Below are 19057 nucleotides of genomic sequence, written 5' to 3' on the forward strand. Positions count from 1 at the left end.
GGATTCAACACTTGAGAGGCAGATAAATAAAAGAAGACTCGGTGGCAGGTGGCTGTGTTTAGACATCTTTTTAAGGGTCCTTTTTTGGGGCGCCTGGGTGGCGCAGTCGGTTAAGCGTCCGACTTCAGCCAGGTCACGATCTCGAGGTCAGGGAGTTCGAGCCCCGCGTCAGGCTCTGGGCTGATGGCTCAGAGCCTGGAGCCTGTTTCCGATTCTGTGTCTCCCTCGCTCTCTGCCCCTCCCCTGTTCATGCTCTGTCTCTCTCTGTCCCAAAAATAAATAAAAATGTTGAAAAAAAAAAAAAAGGGTCCTTTTCACCCCCCCCAGCTATATTGAGATATTATTGACATATAACATATGTAAGTTTAAGGTGTAGAACGTGATGACTTTATACACATACATATTGCAAAATGTTAACCCTTAGTTAACCATTCCATCCCCTCACATAATTTTCATTGCATGTGTGTGTGCGTGCGTGTGCGTACATGTGCACAAGTTCATGCGTGGTGATAACACTTAAGATCTCCTCTCTTTAACAACTTTCAAGTACGTAAGGCAGTGTTGTTAACTGTGGCCATTATGCTGCACATCAGATCCCCAGAACTTACTCATCTTACAGTTGGAAGTTTGTGCCCTTGGACCAACATCTCCCATTTCCCCACCCCTCGGGCCCTGGCAACCACCAACGTATTCTCTGTTTCTATCAGGTTTGCTTTATTGGATTCCACATATAAGTGAGATCGTACAGTATTTGCCTTCCTGTGTATGCTTTATTTCACTTAACAAAATGTTCAGGCTCCCTTTTAATGTCTTGGAGTCCATTTGAGCCACAGCTTTTTGCCCGCAAGGCACTGGAGGTAAGGTGAGTAAAACAGAAATGGTCTCTGGGTGAATGGCAACCGAGGTCAGCAAAGCAGACCTATATCTGCATTCCGGGGGCTCATGGTAGGGGACAGATCTGGAGGAGTTGGTCAGCTGAAGAAGCTAGTTGCAGGTGATAGGGAGTGGAGGGATCCCGGCAGAGAAAATGACAAGCACAGGAGTGCCTGGGTGGCTCAGTGGTTAAGCGGCTGACTTCGGCCCGGGTCATGATCTCACGGTTCGTGAGTTCAAGCCCCGCATTGGGCTCTGTGCTGACAGCTCAGAGCCTGGAGCCTGCTTCAGATTCTGCGTCTCCCTCTGTCTCTGCCCCTCTCCTGCTCTCTCTGTGTGTATCTCTCTCTCTCCCTCCAAAATAAAGAAACATTAAAAAAACTATATTTAATAAAAAAAAAAAAAAAAGAAAATGAAAAGCACAGATGTCCAGAAGCATCACACTCTCCACTCGGGCTGTTCTTTGGGTCCCGGTAAGAACCACAGTCCCCTGCCCCAACCTCCCTGGGGGTAGGAACTGAGTGATGGGTGCTGGATGAAGCTCATGGAGGTCACCTGCCTAAGGGGATGGCAGAAGATGCCCGCTGGGGACCGAGCGTGCTCCTTGGGGGTCAGGCTGCATTGCCTGGGGCTGGGCATGTATAGCTGGAGGTGCTGCTGTGACAGGCATGCCCGGCAGGTTTGTAGGGAGTTGATTAGCAGGCTGGGAAGCATCGGGGTAGATTGTGCAGTGGGGCTCTGGGGCAGGGCCCAGCCTGCTCACTCTCGGGGCAGTGGACAATGAGAGCTTCCTTTGGACAGAAAAGAAACTCTGGTTTGTGAGAAGATGCTGAATGAGGCCCCCAGAGGGACGGATTGTAGCCCATCCACTGTTCCTTACCTGTCCGGTATGTCTTTGCACACTCTGATTGCCACAATTCAGCTTTCCGAATAGGAGCTCTGTCGGGATAAAAATAACGTCTGAAGAATCTTTCCTTTCACTTATTTATAAAATCATCTGTGGTTAAAACACGCAATATAAAGCCACGCCCCTCCTTTTTTTGTTTGCACATTCTATATATTTCACCATCGTAAGAAATTAAAAAAACACTTTTTTTCTTTGTTCTGCTCACCCGGATCAGCTAAATTCAAGTGACTAATTCTTGTTGCCCCCCTTTGGAAAACTAATTATGTTTCTCAGGTCTTTTGTGGCCCTTGTGCATTGTTCGCAAGGTCAGGGCTACAGCAGCAGCCTGAAGTGAATATTTAAAAGCACTGTTTTCAGTGAATTAAGAAATAATGGGATAAAACCCTCCCAAGTATGCCTATTCATGTGTGATATCAAATCAGGCTTCAGAAATTGGAACGAGGTTTGGACTGAATTGGACTAAAGACCGCGTCCCCTGCGTGTCTGTGGGCAGAGAGCCCCCTGACATTAGATGGAGGTGAGATACTGTGCCGTGCTGTGAGACCGGTCCTACTTTGCCAGCACGCTTGGGAGTATCTCCCCATCTTGGCTTATTACTAACGCAGCAGGTCTGGGGCTTGGCTGCTCTGGGGCCTGCCTCGTGTGTGCATGGCTAATCTTTGGGTGGCCGTTTTAGTCCTGCTGCCAGCTGTGGCTTGGAATTTGATTAGCACTCCTTGTCCAGAGTATTAATCTCAGACTGAAGTGAGATTCAGGAATCTTCCTGCAGCTCCAGTGCTGTTATTAACTCTGTGAACTTGGGCCTGTGCTTTAACCTCCCTGGGACTCAGTTTCCTCACCTATAAAATGAGGGGGTTGGCATAGAACATTCTGAGGTCCTCGCAGCTCTGACATCTGATGTAACGGTGATCAGTGATCGTTACACCTCGTGCCTGTGACTGTTTGCCTTCTCAGCCTTCCGCCCTGTACACAATCTGTCAACCTGGTGGGGCTGGACCGCTTGTCATCCTCATCTGCAGATGAGGAAACTGAGTCTATGATAGGCTTGCCTGAGTACCACTGTTCAGGGGCACCTGGCCAAGTTGCCGTGACTGAGGGCAAGGCCAAGGTGCTGATGTGGTTTCTTGGCAATTCTGGCCGTGGTTCTGCTGGGCTTGGAGATTGATAAATACAAGTTACACAACCCTAAGCATATCCAAGCCGGGTTACGAACGGCATCAGAGTTATTGGATGCTACCGGTCGAGGCTGTCCAACCTCTGCCCTCCGGCCAGGCCCTTCCTCTCCCTCCCCAGGACAGTTGGAATCTGGAAGAAAAGCAGCTGCACTCTAGAATTCTGAGTTGGTGTTGCATTTGGCTTTTAGAAACGTGAAAGCCCAAAAATAAACAGCTGCCCGGCCACTCGAGTTCCAGCTAAACAGGCCTGCGTTTTCCGTCTCTCTGTGACTCTGCTGTGGTCTGTGTAGCATCTCTTGTGCTAGCAGAGGCCTTTTTTACACAGGGGTGCTTAGGGTTGTTCATTAGAGCCTGGAGAGACTTCTGGAGGCTTCTGCTAAGAGAAGGCTCCCCACAGCCCCAGCCACATCCTCTGTCACAGAGCGGTCAGAACGCGAGGCTCCGGGGCTCGCTTCCTCTCTCCTCTTTTGGAGACATTTACTTTTTCAGGTGTGGGAGCCCCAGGTTGTGTGCAGAGCATGAAGTAACCCGTTAGCAGCCAGCTTCTGGGGCCTCGCAGCATGGGAGCAAACCTTCCATTTGCCGGGGGTTAAATTAATGCGGGTCGCAGCATCCCCTCAGGGAAGCAGCTTGTGTTCAGTCCCCCTCTATATAGATGGGCAGTTCATTAATTCTCATTAATCATCCAGTGTTGAATATGACCGCATGGTGTTTGGGTTACGGCATAAGAAGTGCCATCATTGGGGCGCCTGGGTGGCGCAGTCGGTTGAGCGTCCGACTTCAGCCAGGTCACGATCTCGCGGTCCGGGAGTTCGAGCCCCGCGTCAGGCTCTGGGCTGATGGCTCAGAGCCTGGAGCCTGTTTCCGATTCTGTGTCTCCCTCTCTCTCTGCCCCTCCCCCGTTCATGCTCTCTCTCTGTCACAAAAATAAATAAACGTTGAAAAAAAAATTTTTAAAAAGAAGTGCCATCAAAGCGACATTAACTCTGGTTTAAGTAACATAATGGCAGTTCTCATGCTTCAAAGTGCAGCAGAATCACCTGGGAAGCTTGTAGCAACTGCTGATGCTGGAATTCAGTACATCTGGGGTGGGGCCCGGAAGCTGCATTTTGACGCTCAGCACCCACAGCCCCCCTGGGCTGCCGGGGCCTGGTGCAGGCGGTGTTCTCGCTCCCCACTCTTTGAGGGAGGAACTGCGCTCCCAGACAATCAGATTATGTGCTCTGAACTGGCTTGTTGCTTGCTTTTGCCATGGCCGCTGCTGTTAACTTTCCATTGGCCTTTCTCCGCACCCCTGCCCCCCATCCTTTGATTCCTGCCTGGTCAGCCATGGCCGCTATCTGGTGTTTACAAACCCCAGCGCAGTACAAGGAGTGTAAACGTGCCCGTAATTTCTGAGCTGTGAATTCCACTTCCTTTGTGGCATCACCCCATGCAACAATGACACGCTTAGCCAAGTCCTTGAAGAGGGGGTGTGGAGAGCAAGGGAAGCCTTGTGCACGTCGATAAAAAACATCCCAGGCCTCTCTGGGGGTCCCGTGAGCAGGCCCTAGCCCCGTCGGATAAAAATCTGATTTGCTGTTCAAATTCTGGAAATAGAACACATTTTTCATGGCAGGAGAAAAATGAGCATCATCGGAGGACACATCGTCTCTGATGGGGAGCTTTTGGAAATCAAGGATGGAGAACCGACTTAGAGAGGATTATATTTTCAGAACCTTTTACAAGATTAAAGGGCTGGTAGTGGTACAAGGGGGTTGCCGTTCTTTGAAGAAAAAGCTTTTCCTTACACACGCCATGCTCCCTGGCGTCTGGGCGCATCTCCTCAGTGCGTGTTGATACAGCTCTTGGCTTCCAACCTGCTTCTGTCTGAAAAAACATCCATGTAATGACATGAATCAACAAGCCGGAGAGGAAGAGGCCCATGGGCCCCGTGGAGGACTTGGCTCGGGTCCCTGTAGGGTCGGTTGCATCATGGCAACTTGCTCGAGTGTTGTCTCGAGTTGGCCAGGCTCCTCAAAAAGAGCTGGGGGTCATTTAATTAATTAGGGGCTTTGGCTGCAGGATGGCCTCCTGGGTGGCATCACCGTGGTGATGGCCACGCATAGCTTTTCTGAATGGAAGCCATTTGGTGATCCTGGGGTCTTTGGATCTGTGTGGCCGGTGTGGAACTGTGCCTTGCCACGAACTCTGACCATCAACCAGATAAGAGCAGGAACCCCTACGCCGGCCTCTGCCCTGATTTGGCTGCTTACCTCCACTGCAAGTGGCCTCCGGGCCCCTTGGTGAGAAAAGATCCCCGAGCTGCTCTGACTCAGTGCCCTGGAGCTCCCGTGGAACGTGGCCGGGTATGAGATCACACCTTGTGAATGGCCGGGAAGCTGCCAGCTCCTATTGCCGGGATTAGAATGCAAGCTTGTTCCTACTAAGTGATTCTAATGCCGTGTTTATGGTCATGTTTCTTCCCCGCTACTCAGACCCCCAATTCTGCCTCCTGAGACCTCACATATGACCCTATAAAACTTCATGTGCTTGGAGGGGTCCCTTCACACTGACCTTTGAGAGCTTCTGTCACTTGCCGTGTTTGCTGTCTACCCCAGCTTCATCCACAGCTTCTAGAATCAGCAGGTGGTGGACTCAGGCTGCTGCGGGTGAAGTCTTAGCACTGTCTTTTACAAACTGTGTGAGTTTGGGCAGTATTTGTCTTTTCTGTGCCTCAGTTTCCTCTGTAACAAATGAGGTTTTAGTTAGGATTAAATGAGATAAGGTCCCCTGGCACACAGCTAACACTTACTAAATGCTAGTTACTGCTATTATTAAGAATAGTGCCACTGATCTTAAACTGTTGCTATGTCCTGGCCAAAGAGCATTAAGACCTCACTACTCAAAGTGTGGTCCCTGGACGTGCAGCGCTCTCATCACCTGGGGGTGCACTTGCCAGAAGTGCGGAATCCCAGGCCCCACGCTAGACCTTTGCATCCGGAGTCTGCATTTTAACAAGCTGTCCGTGGCCCCTGTCTGAGAAACACTGTTCTAGGACAGTCTCTGCAGGCTGACGTGGCAGTGAATGAGCATCTGTGGGAGGTGGCTGTGGAGGGAAAAGGGCAGTGATTCTCCTGGTCAGAGCCTGGCAAATGTAGAACCTGCCCAGAAATACCTCCACTCCCCAAAGCAGGACAGGAAGACGGCTGGCTGCCCCCCTCTCTGCAGGCGCACAGGCTGGATGTGAATTTTAACCTGCCCTTGCTTACTTATTACAAATCCGGGGAAGGGGAGGAGGTATGTACTGAAAGGGGAGGGGAGAGGCCTATAAGATGATTTGCTGTGGGTTCGTCCCCCCGAAAACATGGTCCAGGACCCTGTGTCTGCCAGGCCTCGTTTATAGTCATCACCATCAGTAAAAGCACCTACTGTGCTCCAGGCACTCTACTTGTGTTATTCCCACTCCTTACAACAGCCCCAAGAGGTGGGCCTTGCTGGCCCCATTTTACCGATGAGGAAACTGAGATCTGTGATGGTCAGGCTCCCGGAACGAGGTCAGCTAGTCAGTAAAAGCCTGGCTTTCGCAGCCACCGTCTGCCTCCCAGAACCCTGCCCAGTGACCAAGCTCTTAACGTTCACAGCAGCCGCTGTGGCAAAGGACACCCAGCAGGCTGCAGAACAGGTGGCTGATGGTGATTATTCCAAAAAGGAAAAACTGCCTCCATGGAAGAGGAGACTGGGCCTGTTACATTTAACAAGGGTTGGGGACTGGCTGGGCTCGGTGTGCCTCTTAAACAGGCAGGCACCGCAGGGCAGAATTCACAGGTCCGCAGCCAGCCCCGCTGCTGCCTACGGTTTAAACATTAAACTATAGGGTGGCCTTATTTAAAGGCAGACCGTTTTATAAGGCACACGGTGCTGTCTAGACTTGGGAACATTTACGAAAGTGGTTGTACTGCGCGTGAGTTCCCGTCACTCTGAAGGCGGAGTGACATCTCTCTGGCTCGTGCAGGAACAAATTGGATGTTTTGGGGGGAGGGTGTATGGTTTCAGACATTTGGTAATCTCTTCCTGCTGGGCCCTTTCCCCACCTCTATCTTTCTTTGTCGATGTGGGCGAGGACTGAGGGAAACTGGAGAGGTTTTCTCCAGAATTCTGGCACCCGTGCGTGTTTCTTTGGTAGCCTTCGGTCACGAGGAAAATTGCGTGATCACTTGTGTAATTTTTGCTCGTTGCCCTTGTCCTTCCCCTCCTCTGCTCCCCACCCCCCACCCCAACCTTGAGGGCTGGGGCAGAATCTTGCTGGTTTTCCCTTTTGTGTAGTCCCAGCACTGTGCCTGGTGCCTGGTAGGTACCCAAAAGGAGTAAGTGAATGAACAGTCCAAATGCAGAGAGGGCTGAAGTGGATGTCTTGAGGCCATCTTCTGGCCTCATTCTAGGCCATTCTATTCCCCTGGTCACCTGCACAGGTGACCATAAGAAGGAGATGGGGGCGGGGGGGAATAGTCCTGGGGTTGCTTTATCCTTCTGTCTGGTGTCCGGCTCAGATGCCATGGTGATCATGGTGGGTGAGCCCCAGCTGCTCTGGGCTTCCAGACATGTCAGAGGAGGGTACAGTTTAACGACCTGGAGAGAGATTCTCCTGACTTTTATGTACTTGGGGAACATATGTTCCCTAGGCCTTTACTTGCTGGCCCATGAGGAACCAGGAGGAATTCAAGTGTGCTCCAAGAATGAAAGGAAGGAAAGCAGGAAGGCCCTATATAGGGGGCAGTCTCTTCAGGTTAAACGTGCTGCCATTTACTGAACACTTACCCTGGGCCAGGCATGTTCCAAACACCTGACGTTTCATCCTCACAGGGTACCTGTGAGGCAGGTCCCCTTCTTTCCCTACTTGATGGATGAGGAAACTGGAGCGCAGAAAGGTTATGTCACCTCTCCAAGGTCACACAGCTAATGAGTGGTTTTAGCCCGGACTCAAAGCCATGTTCCTGACCATTACACAACACGGCTTTGCCTTGTGCTGGCTCAGGTTATCCTTCGACTTCATGAAGCAGACACCACCTTAAGTTACAGGAACTACACTTAGAGATCTCTTTCTCCTTTTATAAACAACTCTTTAAAATTGTGACAACCATTCTTAGCTTTCTGGGTCCTACAGAAACAGGCCATGAGCTGGATTTGGTCACAGGCTGAATATGCAGCAAACCAAGAAGCATTTCAGAGGGTGCAGAATGTCCCCACGAAGATGAAGTAGGGAAAGGTGTGGAGAGAGGGAGGTGGCCAGGAGCTGCCTCATCCCCTAAAGGGGTCAGAGGGAGGGTTTTCCTAAGGGATCCTGGAGCTGAAGCCTGAATAAGGATGTAAAGATCCGTGACGCGTAGAGCACTTGGCACAACGTCTGCACCGTATAGGAAGTGCTCCACGACCCCTGCTGTTATTCCAGTGGTTGTTACTGTGTCCGTGGTTTGCCATTAACTGGCTCTGCGACCTTGGGTGGGTCATCTCACTGCCCTTGGGAGTTGAAATGAGAGTCTCCCCCTGGCCTTGACAATTGCATGGTTCTAAGTGATTTCTAGCCCGCCTTCTTCGATGGACTTCCCACCAACCCTTTGAAAGAGGGGGCAGAATGAGCCCTCTTTTACATTTTCAATAGAAGACTCATTGTAGGAAGAGGGAAACTTTTGTGGAGGGACAACCACCATGGTTATTAACATTTATGGAGCCCTTTTAGTTTCCTCAGTGCTGAGTGGGGTTTTGTTAGAATGTGAGCACTTTCCTTTTCATACTGGGCTGGAAACATCCCCCTGGCAAATGGCACTGTGAGATAGTCGGCCTCCTGCCCCACTGTTGGGGGGAGCTGACCAGTGGGCTTATTTTCTTACCCCCCAGAATGTCTTTACCCTCCCCTGACCCTGGATGGGGAAAGAATTTCTTCCTATTGTCCTTTGACAGTAGAGCCTCCTTGAGGCCGAGTTCAGCCTGCTGCATAATCAAAGGGGTGGTTTCTCCCCTGGCCCATCTTTAGTCCATGGAGGAATGCAGGAGGTGGTCCAACAGCCACCCACGTCCTCCATGGCCTGTGTGTGCTCACTGTCTTCTTCCTCCGAGAACAAGCTCCCAGGATCGCAGGCCCTGCTCAGACAAAATAAAGCCTTCCAGTCATATCTTTACATTTGACGTCAGCGCAGGGAGGCTTTTCTCGCTGCATACTGAATGGGGCTTTCGGAGGGCCTTGAGCCCGGCACCCTGGTGAAAAGGGGCCTTGAAGCTGGAGGCTCATTCATCCCTGGGCAGCCTCCTTTTATCCGGCCTCCGCCTCGGGGTCTGCTCCCAGTCTAGGGGAGGACGGTGCCTCTCCCTGGGTTTACAGCAGGGCGTCCAGCGTTTCCAGTCTGCTTTGTCCATTCCTCGATTGCCCTTGCAGTAGGATGCCAGAGAAAAACGAAGCATCTTCCCAGTGTGCCTGTCTTGGTGGTGGTGTTTGACTAGAGTGGTCCTTGTTTTTATGCTCCGGTTTCACTGTCGCTTCTCTGGTCTGGGTTCTCATCACCTAACCGCAAACATCACCCCTGCCTCCCCCTCCCTTCCCTCCTTTTTCCTCCCTCCTCCTTCCCCTTCTGTCTACCTAGCACCTGCCTGCCGGCCCACACTAAGGGTTTTTCAGGCCTGCCACGTGCCAATGCGGAGTTAAGCACGGGAGATAAAGCAGTGAATAAGATCCCCGCTAGTTTAGAGCCAAGTAATGACACGAATACTGATTTCATTACAGCTGGGGAGGCTTTTGCAAAGGAGAGATATGTGGGCCTGCTAGTCCATTGACATTTGTTGGGAGGGCAGCAAATGGCAAAAACAGCAATAATAATAGTAGCTGCCCAATTCTCATTGAATTATAGATGGGCTGATTGTAGTTTCCATGTATAGTGCCTGGTGGGGACCCGGTGTAAACCAGAAGATGCAAACGTTCCCAGATGTGAGTAGCTTCCTGCTGAGGCTGACAGGGCTTCCCCCTGTCGTAATCGAGGTGTGGCCATGGACTGCTGGTAATGAGGACGCTGTCTCTCCGGGGTACTTCACGTCTCTGTGATCCAGAGGGATGAGTTAAATGCCTTTCATCTAGGAGAGGGTGGTCCAGGTGAGAGCTGACGTCATAGGAGGACCACTTTGGAAGGGACTAAGCTGGCTGTTGGTAAAAACTTCCCTTTTTCCCCACGACCCCCTTCCTCCCCCCCCCCCCCCCCGAGTACTTTCTGCCTCCCTTAGAGCCAGGGTGAACTAAATGACCAAGCAACTTGTTTAGGAGCAAAGATGAATCCACTGGCCAACATATTTTTCCTCATTAGATTCCCGTTGTCATTTAATGCCTTTTTATTTATGTGTTTCTTTTGAGCGATTGCTCTGCGCGTTGGCCCTGGCAGGCCTCTACAGTTTGCATTTGCAGACATTGGCACGGGGATCATCTGGGGCCAGGCAGGGAGTCTGGCTGTCCCTGCCTTTGTTTCATCCTGATTTTTCTATAGCAGAGCCTTTTTGTCTCGTCACGTCACGTCACGTGCGATGGAAGGTGCCCGGGGCTAGAGGAAGGACGAAGGAAGGATTTGGCCTCTGAGCAGTTGCACAACCACAGCATAGGCTGGAGTCTTAAAACCCTGCATTTGAGCAGAACTGGCCTGGAGAAGCGCCGTGCAAGGAAGCTTTCACCAGCCATTGCTGCGGCAGCTGCCCGCTGGGGCTGAGTGATACTGATTTCACCCATCCATGTTTAATCATCTATACCCTGTAAACTGAGCTCTTTGGTTTCCTTTTTTCAAAGCATCAGGATTCCTAGAGTAAACGAATTTGGCCACGTGAAGCAACCTCTGCTTTATGGCAAAACAACAACAACAAAACAAGGGAAACAAGACCAAAATAAAACCCCCTAACCCAGCGTCCCAAACCCCAGGCTCTTGGACTCTGATGTTTTCTGTTGTCAGGAGAAGGGTGTTTTTGCTATAAATGAAAGACGTGACAGGGGGTATTTTGAAGCTTTGTTTTGGTTATTGTCGGTTCTGCCAACAAGTAACATCTGTATTTATTTTCCAAACTCCCCCAATGGCTGATTTGCATCTGTTTAGTCCTCTGAGTAACATTTCATTTCCTGACTTTATAGGTTGCTATAAAATCCATTCGTAAGGACAAAATTAAGGATGAACAAGACATGGTTCACATCAGACGAGAGATTGAGATCATGTCATCCCTCAACCATCCTCATATCATCAGTATTTATGAAGGTCAGTGATTTTTTTTTTTTTTTTTTCACCCACGTCTCAGTTACCATTTCTCATACCATGGGGCCTGCCAAGATTTTTAGGTAATTGCCCTTCTGGGCAAGAGCCAAGTAGTTTTTTTCTTCATGATGCAAAAATAGCTGGGTGTTATCTCCTATTTGGTTACCTCGAACGCAACCAGACACACGGAGCACGGCTCCCTTTGGTCATAAATAGCTCCGGCTGGTGCCTTCTTCCGCCTCCCGGCCAGTTCCTTGGCGGTTGCTAGGCAACCCGCCTTATTAAAAGCCAGTATGCGAGACAGCCATGGTTTCTGAAAAATGGCAGTTTGCTGGGTGACCAGGGTCATGGTGGATCCATTGTAAAGGTCATTGCCTAACGCAAATGCCCCAGTGGTGGAGTAAGGAGTTACTCCAAGTTAGGCTCTTTGAGCTGGGAATTAGCTTTGAGCAGGTCCGGGAAGTACCAAGAAAGAGGAGGGATCTCTCGGCGGAGCAGATGCCTCACAAATGGAGTCCAAGTCATGAGTGGTGTTTGTGGAAGAGCGGGGCTGGGAAAAAAGTCACAAAAATGCTTGAACTTCAACTCGTTGGTCCTTCCTGGGAAGAAATGGAGAGTATAAACTTCCTATAGCCTATCTTTTCTTTTTTTTTAATATCTTGTAAAAAAATTACTTGAGCAATATGTATTTATTGCAGGAATTATTGAAATACAAAAGTTAAAATTTAAAAATATTTTCAGGGGCACCTGGTTGGCTTGCCAGTTAAGCATCTGACTTTCGCTCAGGTCATGATCTTGCGGTTCCTGGGTTCCAGCCCCGCATCGGGCTCTGGGCTGACAGCTCAGAGCCTGGAGCCTGCTTGGGATTCTGTGTCTCCCTCTCTGTCTGCCCCTCCTGTGCTTGAACTCTGTCTCTCTTTCTCAAAAGTAAATAAAAATAAAAAAATAAATAAACAAATAATTCAATTCTAACCCCCCAGTTCTAATATCACTCTGGCTATATTTATTTATATTTTATCTACTTCTCTATGTCTGTACATGATTTTTATCCAGAGTTAGATCTTACTGTTTATACCATTTTTTAACTTAACATTTTTTCATGCTTTATACTATGCATCTCTTTCTCTGTCAATAAATATTCCCTGTAGGGACAGTTTGAAAGACTTTATAGTATTCCATTTATGGATGTATCATAATTTACTGAATCTAATTCCTTTTCTTAAATATTTAAGTTGTTTCAGATTTCTAGTTATCATAAACAGAGCTTTAGTGATCCTCCTTGTAATCATTTTTATATTCATTTCCGTAATTTTTTTTTCTTATGAGAAATTTTCTAGGCTTGGACTTCCTGAGTCAAAGTGTTTCTCCAGAATATTTTTAAATATACAGTCGAGTCAGAAAAATGAGTCTATTTTTAATTTGGTATAATCGTAATATTTTTAATTATGGTCTGAGCATAATAAGTTACACAGTAGTGGCTAAGAGGAAGCCAGATGGTAACCTGAAAGTTTTTCTGGTATCTATTCTAAGTGCTCCTTCTTCTGGTTCTCTGCTGTTTTTTGCCATTTTTCCCCCCTGTTGTTTCTATTTTTTCTCCTCATCCAGAAGTAAATGTTGGTAACAGGTTTTATCTTGATTTTTCTGAAGCTCATTTTTGGAGCCCTTGATAGAATGCTTGAGGGAAATCTTCGTTCATTTATTCTCTCCACAAACATCCCTTGCAGTCATTCTCCAAGTACAGACTCTGAACCAGTAACATTAGTATAAATTAGGATTGTTAGAAATGCAGATTCAAGGGCCTCACTGAGGACCTGATGAATGGGCAACTCTGGGGTGGGGCCCAGAAGTCTGTGTTTTAACGAGGATGGGAACCGGTGGCCTACCGAGTGTCAGTGTCTGGTTAAGCACTGTGTTAAATGTGGTTAAAAATCTCATTTTCAAGGCACAATACAAGGCATGATAGAAAAATACTATGTAGATATACAAGCAACATATCTAGCACTGTGGAGTCCTGGAGCTTAGATGTTTTCATGACATACAGGCTGGGCCATGAAGGAGGTGTGTTTTTGTTTTTGTTTTGTTTTGTTTTTTTTTTCTTTGTTTTTTTTTCGTTGTTTTTTTTTCTTTGTTTTTTTTTTTTTTTTTTCAAAGTTTATTTATTTTTGGGACAGAGAGAGACAGAGCATGAACGGGGGAGGGGCAGAGAGAGAGGGAGACACAGAATCGGAAACAGGCTCCAGGCTCTGAGCCATCAGCCCAGAGCCCGACGCGGGGCTCGAACTCACGGACCGCGAGATCGTGACCTGGCCGAAGTCGGACGCTTAACCGACTGCGCCACCCAGGCGCCCCAGTTTTGTTTTGTTTTTTTTGAGGAAGAATTGGCAAAAGTAGAATTCTACGTTGATAAAATGAATCTGAATATGCCTGTCAGTGAGGGGAATTTCTAGAGTTTAGAAGTGAGTGGAGATACAAAATGCAGGATGAGAGTGAGTTTTATACAATTCTGAGTGTTTTTCCTCCATGTGACCTGATTACCATGAAAATCTGAAGGCAGCTATAAAGGATGACCAGTACAATGTGGACCCGTGTGGGTGTCATGCTCTGTGTGCGGTGCTGTGCTTGGGATTTCGTGGCTTAGGGGAGGAGCCTTCTTCATCAGGAAGTTGAAGAGAGTGCGAACCCAGTATGAAGTTTGCAGACTCTTTATTTGGGAGATGGTCTGTGATAACTGAAGTCTGGCACAGAGAAGCCTGACTTCTTCACTGGCATCGTGCTCACTTTGGCCTTGGGAATCCTGAAGGTGGAATGGAGAACAGGAATCTGTACTCTCAAGGGAAGGACAGAGATGAAACTTAAAAACATTCTGTTATCAAGGTCAGGTTGGTCTCAGTTCAGCTCCTGCTGGAGGCTTCAAGAAGAAGAGAAGCCCTTGCTTATAACTTTAAAGATATAATTTAAAGTTCATAACTTTCAAGAGTTTCATAAAGTTCAATAACTTTAAAGAACATAATTTAAAGTTCTTTGGGTGACTAGAAATAATTTCCATTAAGGTCTCAGGTGGGAGTTTGGGCCTCAATTCATAAAACCCTATCAATAGGTTTTCGGGAGTTAGGAAAGAGCCTGAGTTCTGACATCAGACTCTTGTGTTTTAGTCCCAAATCCTTCACTGTGGCCTCAACATGAGACTTTGAGCAAGTTGAGGGTTTTCTCAGGGCATCAATAACCACACCTATAAGACGGGGGTAACAGTTCTACCTCTAAGGTTGTTGACAGGATTAAATTAGATGATACATGTTCTGGTAAGCTCAAAAAAGGTAATTATCGTGAAGACAGTGTACTCATTACAAGTGGTTCCTTTGGCCTGGTCCATTGGCAACGGCCACTGGGTGAACTGCAGAGTGCTTATAAACCCCCTGAAATAGTGTATAACCGCACTGTCCAATACAGAAGCCACTAGCCATAGATGGATATTTAACTTAGAATTACTAAAATAAAATGATTAAAAATTCAATTTGTCAGCCCCACTACTCACATTTCAAGTCCTCGATAGCCACATGAGTCTTGGCTGCCATATTGGACAGCGTAGATTCAGATCTTGTTCATCCTTGCAGGATAGGACCATGCTGGTATGTAATGTTTTAGATGTTGGGCAGTGCCTACATTAGTTTTTTCCGAGGAGAGGGTGGGTAGGTTTTGTTAGATTGTCAGAGGGATTCCTGACCTCAAATAGGTTAAAAAAAACCCTCTACTGCCACCAAACATTTTATGGCCTGCAGAATACCATACAAATGAAATGAATTGTTTTTATCCAGAAAACTCCCAGGGACTTAAATGTGGATTTTTTTTTTTTTTTTGGCTTTTAATTTCTTAGAAATCTCTGGTTTCTGTTCTGTTCTCTTTCCCTTCTCCCACGCAAGTTCTGTTTCTCCCACATCCACTAAATAACTGTGGAGGAGGGCAGCTCCCCTCCCTTCCCCGGAAGTTTGGAGCCAGGGATCGCCAAGGCGCTCTTCCAGCCCCTACACCTCCACCTGTGACCCCGCAGTCTCCAGGGTCTTCTGACTTTATCTGCTTTGCTGCCCAGGACCCTGGGACCCGGCTTTGAGAGCTAAGTTAGATCTCTCGATGTCATCTGTAGAACTCCGTATAATTTGCAAAGCTCCCCCACGTCCCACCTTATTTGCTCCCTGTGGCAAACCTGTGAGGTGGGCAGGCCAGGTGTCCCATTTTTCAGTTGTAGAGACTGAGACTCAGGAAGGTTAGGACTTGCTGGGTGTATCAGTTTGGTGTAGTAGCCACAACAGGACGCCACAGACTCGGTGGCTTGCACAACAGAAACGTGTTGTTCCTCTGCTCTGGAGACGAGAAGTCCCAGTTCCTGGTATCAGAGTCAGAGGGTAGTTTTCCTCCAAGCCTTTCTCCTTGGCTTATAGATGGCCATCTTCTCCCCGTGTCTTCATGTGGTCTCCCCTCTGTATGCATCTGTGTCCAAATTTCCCTTTCTTATAAGGACACCAGTCACACTGGACTAAGGCCCATTCTGATGTTCTCATTTAATCTTAATGATCTTTTTAGAGGCCCTGTCTCCAAGTAGGGTCACATTCTGAGGTCCTGGGCATTGGAATTTCAACCTATGAATTTGGGGGACCCAATTCAGTTCATAACAGGGTATCATGGCTAGCTGGTGGCCCTGGCACACAGGCCTAGTGACCCCATTTGTCTTTTCCTCTGCCAGCCCTCAACCCTGTATTTCTGATCTTGTGTCTTAATTTGCAGGCTCCGCAGCCTACCTCTGTGCCCTAGGCATCCTCCTTAGGTTGGCCTTTTCAATCCTTTGCATCCCTGGGGTGTGGTAAGGGCAGCTTGGTGGCAACAATGGTGGGGGGACCTCAGTGTGTGGTTTCTCAGCCGATCACAGTGTGAAGGGGAACCTTCTCCCTGGAAGCTGATTGGTTGCCTGACAGGCCAATCAAGAGCCTTAGCTGAGTACGGAAATGTACAAATTTGCCGAATGAAAAATCAGTGCTTCGCATCTAACCGGCTGTTTGGACATTTAGCCAAGTGAATAGGACTATTGAAGATCCTTACAATTTCTTCTTTAGCCAGGACTTTTATGATTTAAAGCATGCGCACTCACACACACACACACACACACACACACACACACACACACACACACCAGTAGCAGCAGCAGCAGTCCCAGCAGTAGCAACGTGGCAGAGCAATGATGTATCTAACCCTGTATGTTTAGGAACTTTGGGCTTTCACAAGGGGAAGGCACTATCTTGGACTGTACTATCCATGATATTGACATACTAGTTCCAGAGAAAAAGCAATTCATTCATTAACAAAATAAAAATACAAATTGGATGCTTATTACATGCCAGGGCCTGTTCTAGACACTAAGAATATTGGGGTGAACAGGACAAGCTCTGGTCTCACGGGGCTGACATTCAGTGAGTGAACAGATACGTGGCTACTGAGCTGAAGCCTCAGTGGAACAGGTAGTGAGCCCCCCGAAGTTGCGGGCATGCCAGGCAAGGGGAACAGCATGTGCAAATGAACCAATGCTCAGAGGAGGGAAGGACCTCGTGTTGACAGAAGTGACAGAGGGTCTATGAGGCTGAGGGAGCGAGTGAGCAGGAGGGGGTGGAGAAGGCTGAGGAGGGCCAGATTTTGACCACATTGACTAAAGGAGGGCTGTGGCTTTCATTCCAGGAATAGGGCAAAGCCACCAGTTTTGAGGAAGAAAATAGTTTTTATTTACACTTTAAAATAATACTAATAATAGCTGTGAGTTATTGAGTTTTACCCTGTGCTAGGATGTATGCTTGTATCATCTCAGTTAATTCCTTATGTCCACGAAATGCATACTGTTAACAGCTCTGGTTTATGGTAAGGAAGTTTTGTCTTAGCGGCCAAATAACTTCCCAAGGTCACACCGGCTAACCAGTGGTGGACCCGAGAGCTGAACCTAGTCCCTGGCACTCTGAGGCCGGTGCTCCTGATCCAAGCCAGATCATCTAGTGGTCTGCAGATGCCCCTAATTGGGGACAAGTGTTATTCTGGAACCCATGATCGAGAGAATTCCCTGGTGTTCATAGGGGTTGCTGTCCTAAATATGTGAGAGCATTAAATCCCAGCTTTGTGGGTATTTTAGAAAATATTTCTGCAGACATCTCAGGAAGAAGTGTGGGGCCCAGATCTGGTAAACTCGAAGATCAAGTGTTTCCTTTCCAATGTTTCTTTCTCAAACCAGACCCTGGGGTTACTTTCCTGTTGACCTGTGGGTGAAGGTGATTAACCCTCAAATTTGTCAACTCTGTGTCAACACAAGCCGTAACTGGTTTCTAATGCTAAGTAAATAAAAGAGGATAGACCTACACCTTCTAGTATGTGGTACTAAGGATAATCACTTAATGGAGAGAGAAGAGGAAAAAAGAAATCTCCGGCACCATCTCTGAGATGGACCCTGTTTCCAGTCAAAGGAATTCCATTCTCTCAGCAGGGTGGGAATTGACAGTATGGAAATAACAGCTGAAAAGGAAGTGCCCGCCAGAGCTTTCAACTCGGCTGCCTAGGGTGGAAGAGATAAAAACAGTTTTTGCCTGAGGTTCTGATTTCAGGACCCAGAGCACAAACATCAAAGGCACTTTGTCTTGCCCTGGCTTCCCCTTTGAAAGCCTAGGAGACCCGATCCCAAAACCACCAGAAATGAACTTCTTGCCGCACAACACTTTAGGGAAACTTAGCACCCCATCTGGTAACAGCACCCCTCAGGGTAGGGGTGGGGGGGAGGGGTGGGTGGAGGGAGGGAAGGGGATGGGGGTGTGTGGAGTGAGTGGGGGAGATTCCCCTGGTGCCTTCACTTGTCTGCCCTTGGTTTTTGTTCCTGGAAATCTCTCTTCCTGGCCCTGCAAGATTACATCGCCTCATTGGCCCTTTGCATTGCCATATGCTAGACCGGGCCAACTCTTTCATCACGTCTCCTATCTTAGGTAAGGGTGGTCCTGGCTTTCTAGAACCAAGAGGGAAGCCCATTGGGCATTGGTCAGCTGTGATCTCCCACCTTTGGAAGAGTTTCTGAAGCTTAAAAAAGCAAAACCAAACAAACAAACGTGCCTTCCTCGATAAGCATATGGGTCTTGTGAGCCTAAGACCTGCCGCCCTGGAGAAGATGTAAAGGAGTCTGTATTCTAGAAAATTCTCTGAATTCCTACCATAAAGACACTTTGGGTGGGTTTTCTATCAGTTAAAAGCTCCTTCCGCCTTCCTAGATGTGTACATTACAGTACGCTTTTTCAAGCTACCTTTGCCTCCTGAGAATGTGATAGACCTTTCTGGAAGGGCATATTGTTGTTCTTGCTTCCTGGCGAAAATCACTGCCGTAAAACTCCAGCCAGAGATGCAGAGGAGAAACCAAGAGACAGGGTCTTTGCAAGAGCGCAAAGGCTGTACTGTGCGCTGCAGGCTTGGAGGACAGCATTCTACCTCCACCTCTCAACTTACAGCCAGGGGCGGTGGGGCTGGTGCAAGACGTGCGTCCCTGGGATACAGCAGAGGTCCTGGAGTCCCAGAGTATGGCTGCCTCTGGAAAGTAACCCCTTGAGAATGGCAGAACCCTGATAAACTCCAGTAATGTACGTGAGCCACAGTTCTCAGAGGGAGCCCAGACCACAGTGAGAACATTGCTTGTCCCCAACCCCCCAGATGGAGGTGGAGTCCCCTGTTCTGTGTCATAACCAGCCCTCTGGGTGACTGTGATGCACTCTCAAGTTTGAGAACCACTCTATTAGAGAAACAGCAGCTCAGCAGGTCACAAACCAAGGCAGGGCTCATTTCTAGCATCAGTT

At 48.2% G+C, this 19057-nt stretch overlaps 1 protein-coding gene across 1 annotated transcript in view; it reads left to right on the forward strand.

The window, feature by feature from the left end:
* NUAK1 (NUAK family kinase 1) overlaps positions 1 to 19057 on the forward strand; it is a 71973-nt gene that overhangs the window by 22035 nt on the left and 30881 nt on the right. The window contains exon 2 of the mRNA XM_040491012.1: positions 11087 to 11207. Coding sequence (XP_040346946.1) covers positions 11087 to 11207 — 121 coding nt within the window. The remainder of the gene's footprint in view (positions 1 to 11086; positions 11208 to 19057) is intronic.

The sequence above is a fragment of the Herpailurus yagouaroundi genome, unplaced genomic scaffold (genome assembly GCF_014898765.1).
Source record: "Herpailurus yagouaroundi ecotype Mexico unplaced genomic scaffold, PumYag 182, whole genome shotgun sequence".
In the NCBI taxonomy this organism is placed as follows: Eukaryota; Metazoa; Chordata; class Mammalia; order Carnivora; family Felidae; genus Herpailurus; species Herpailurus yagouaroundi.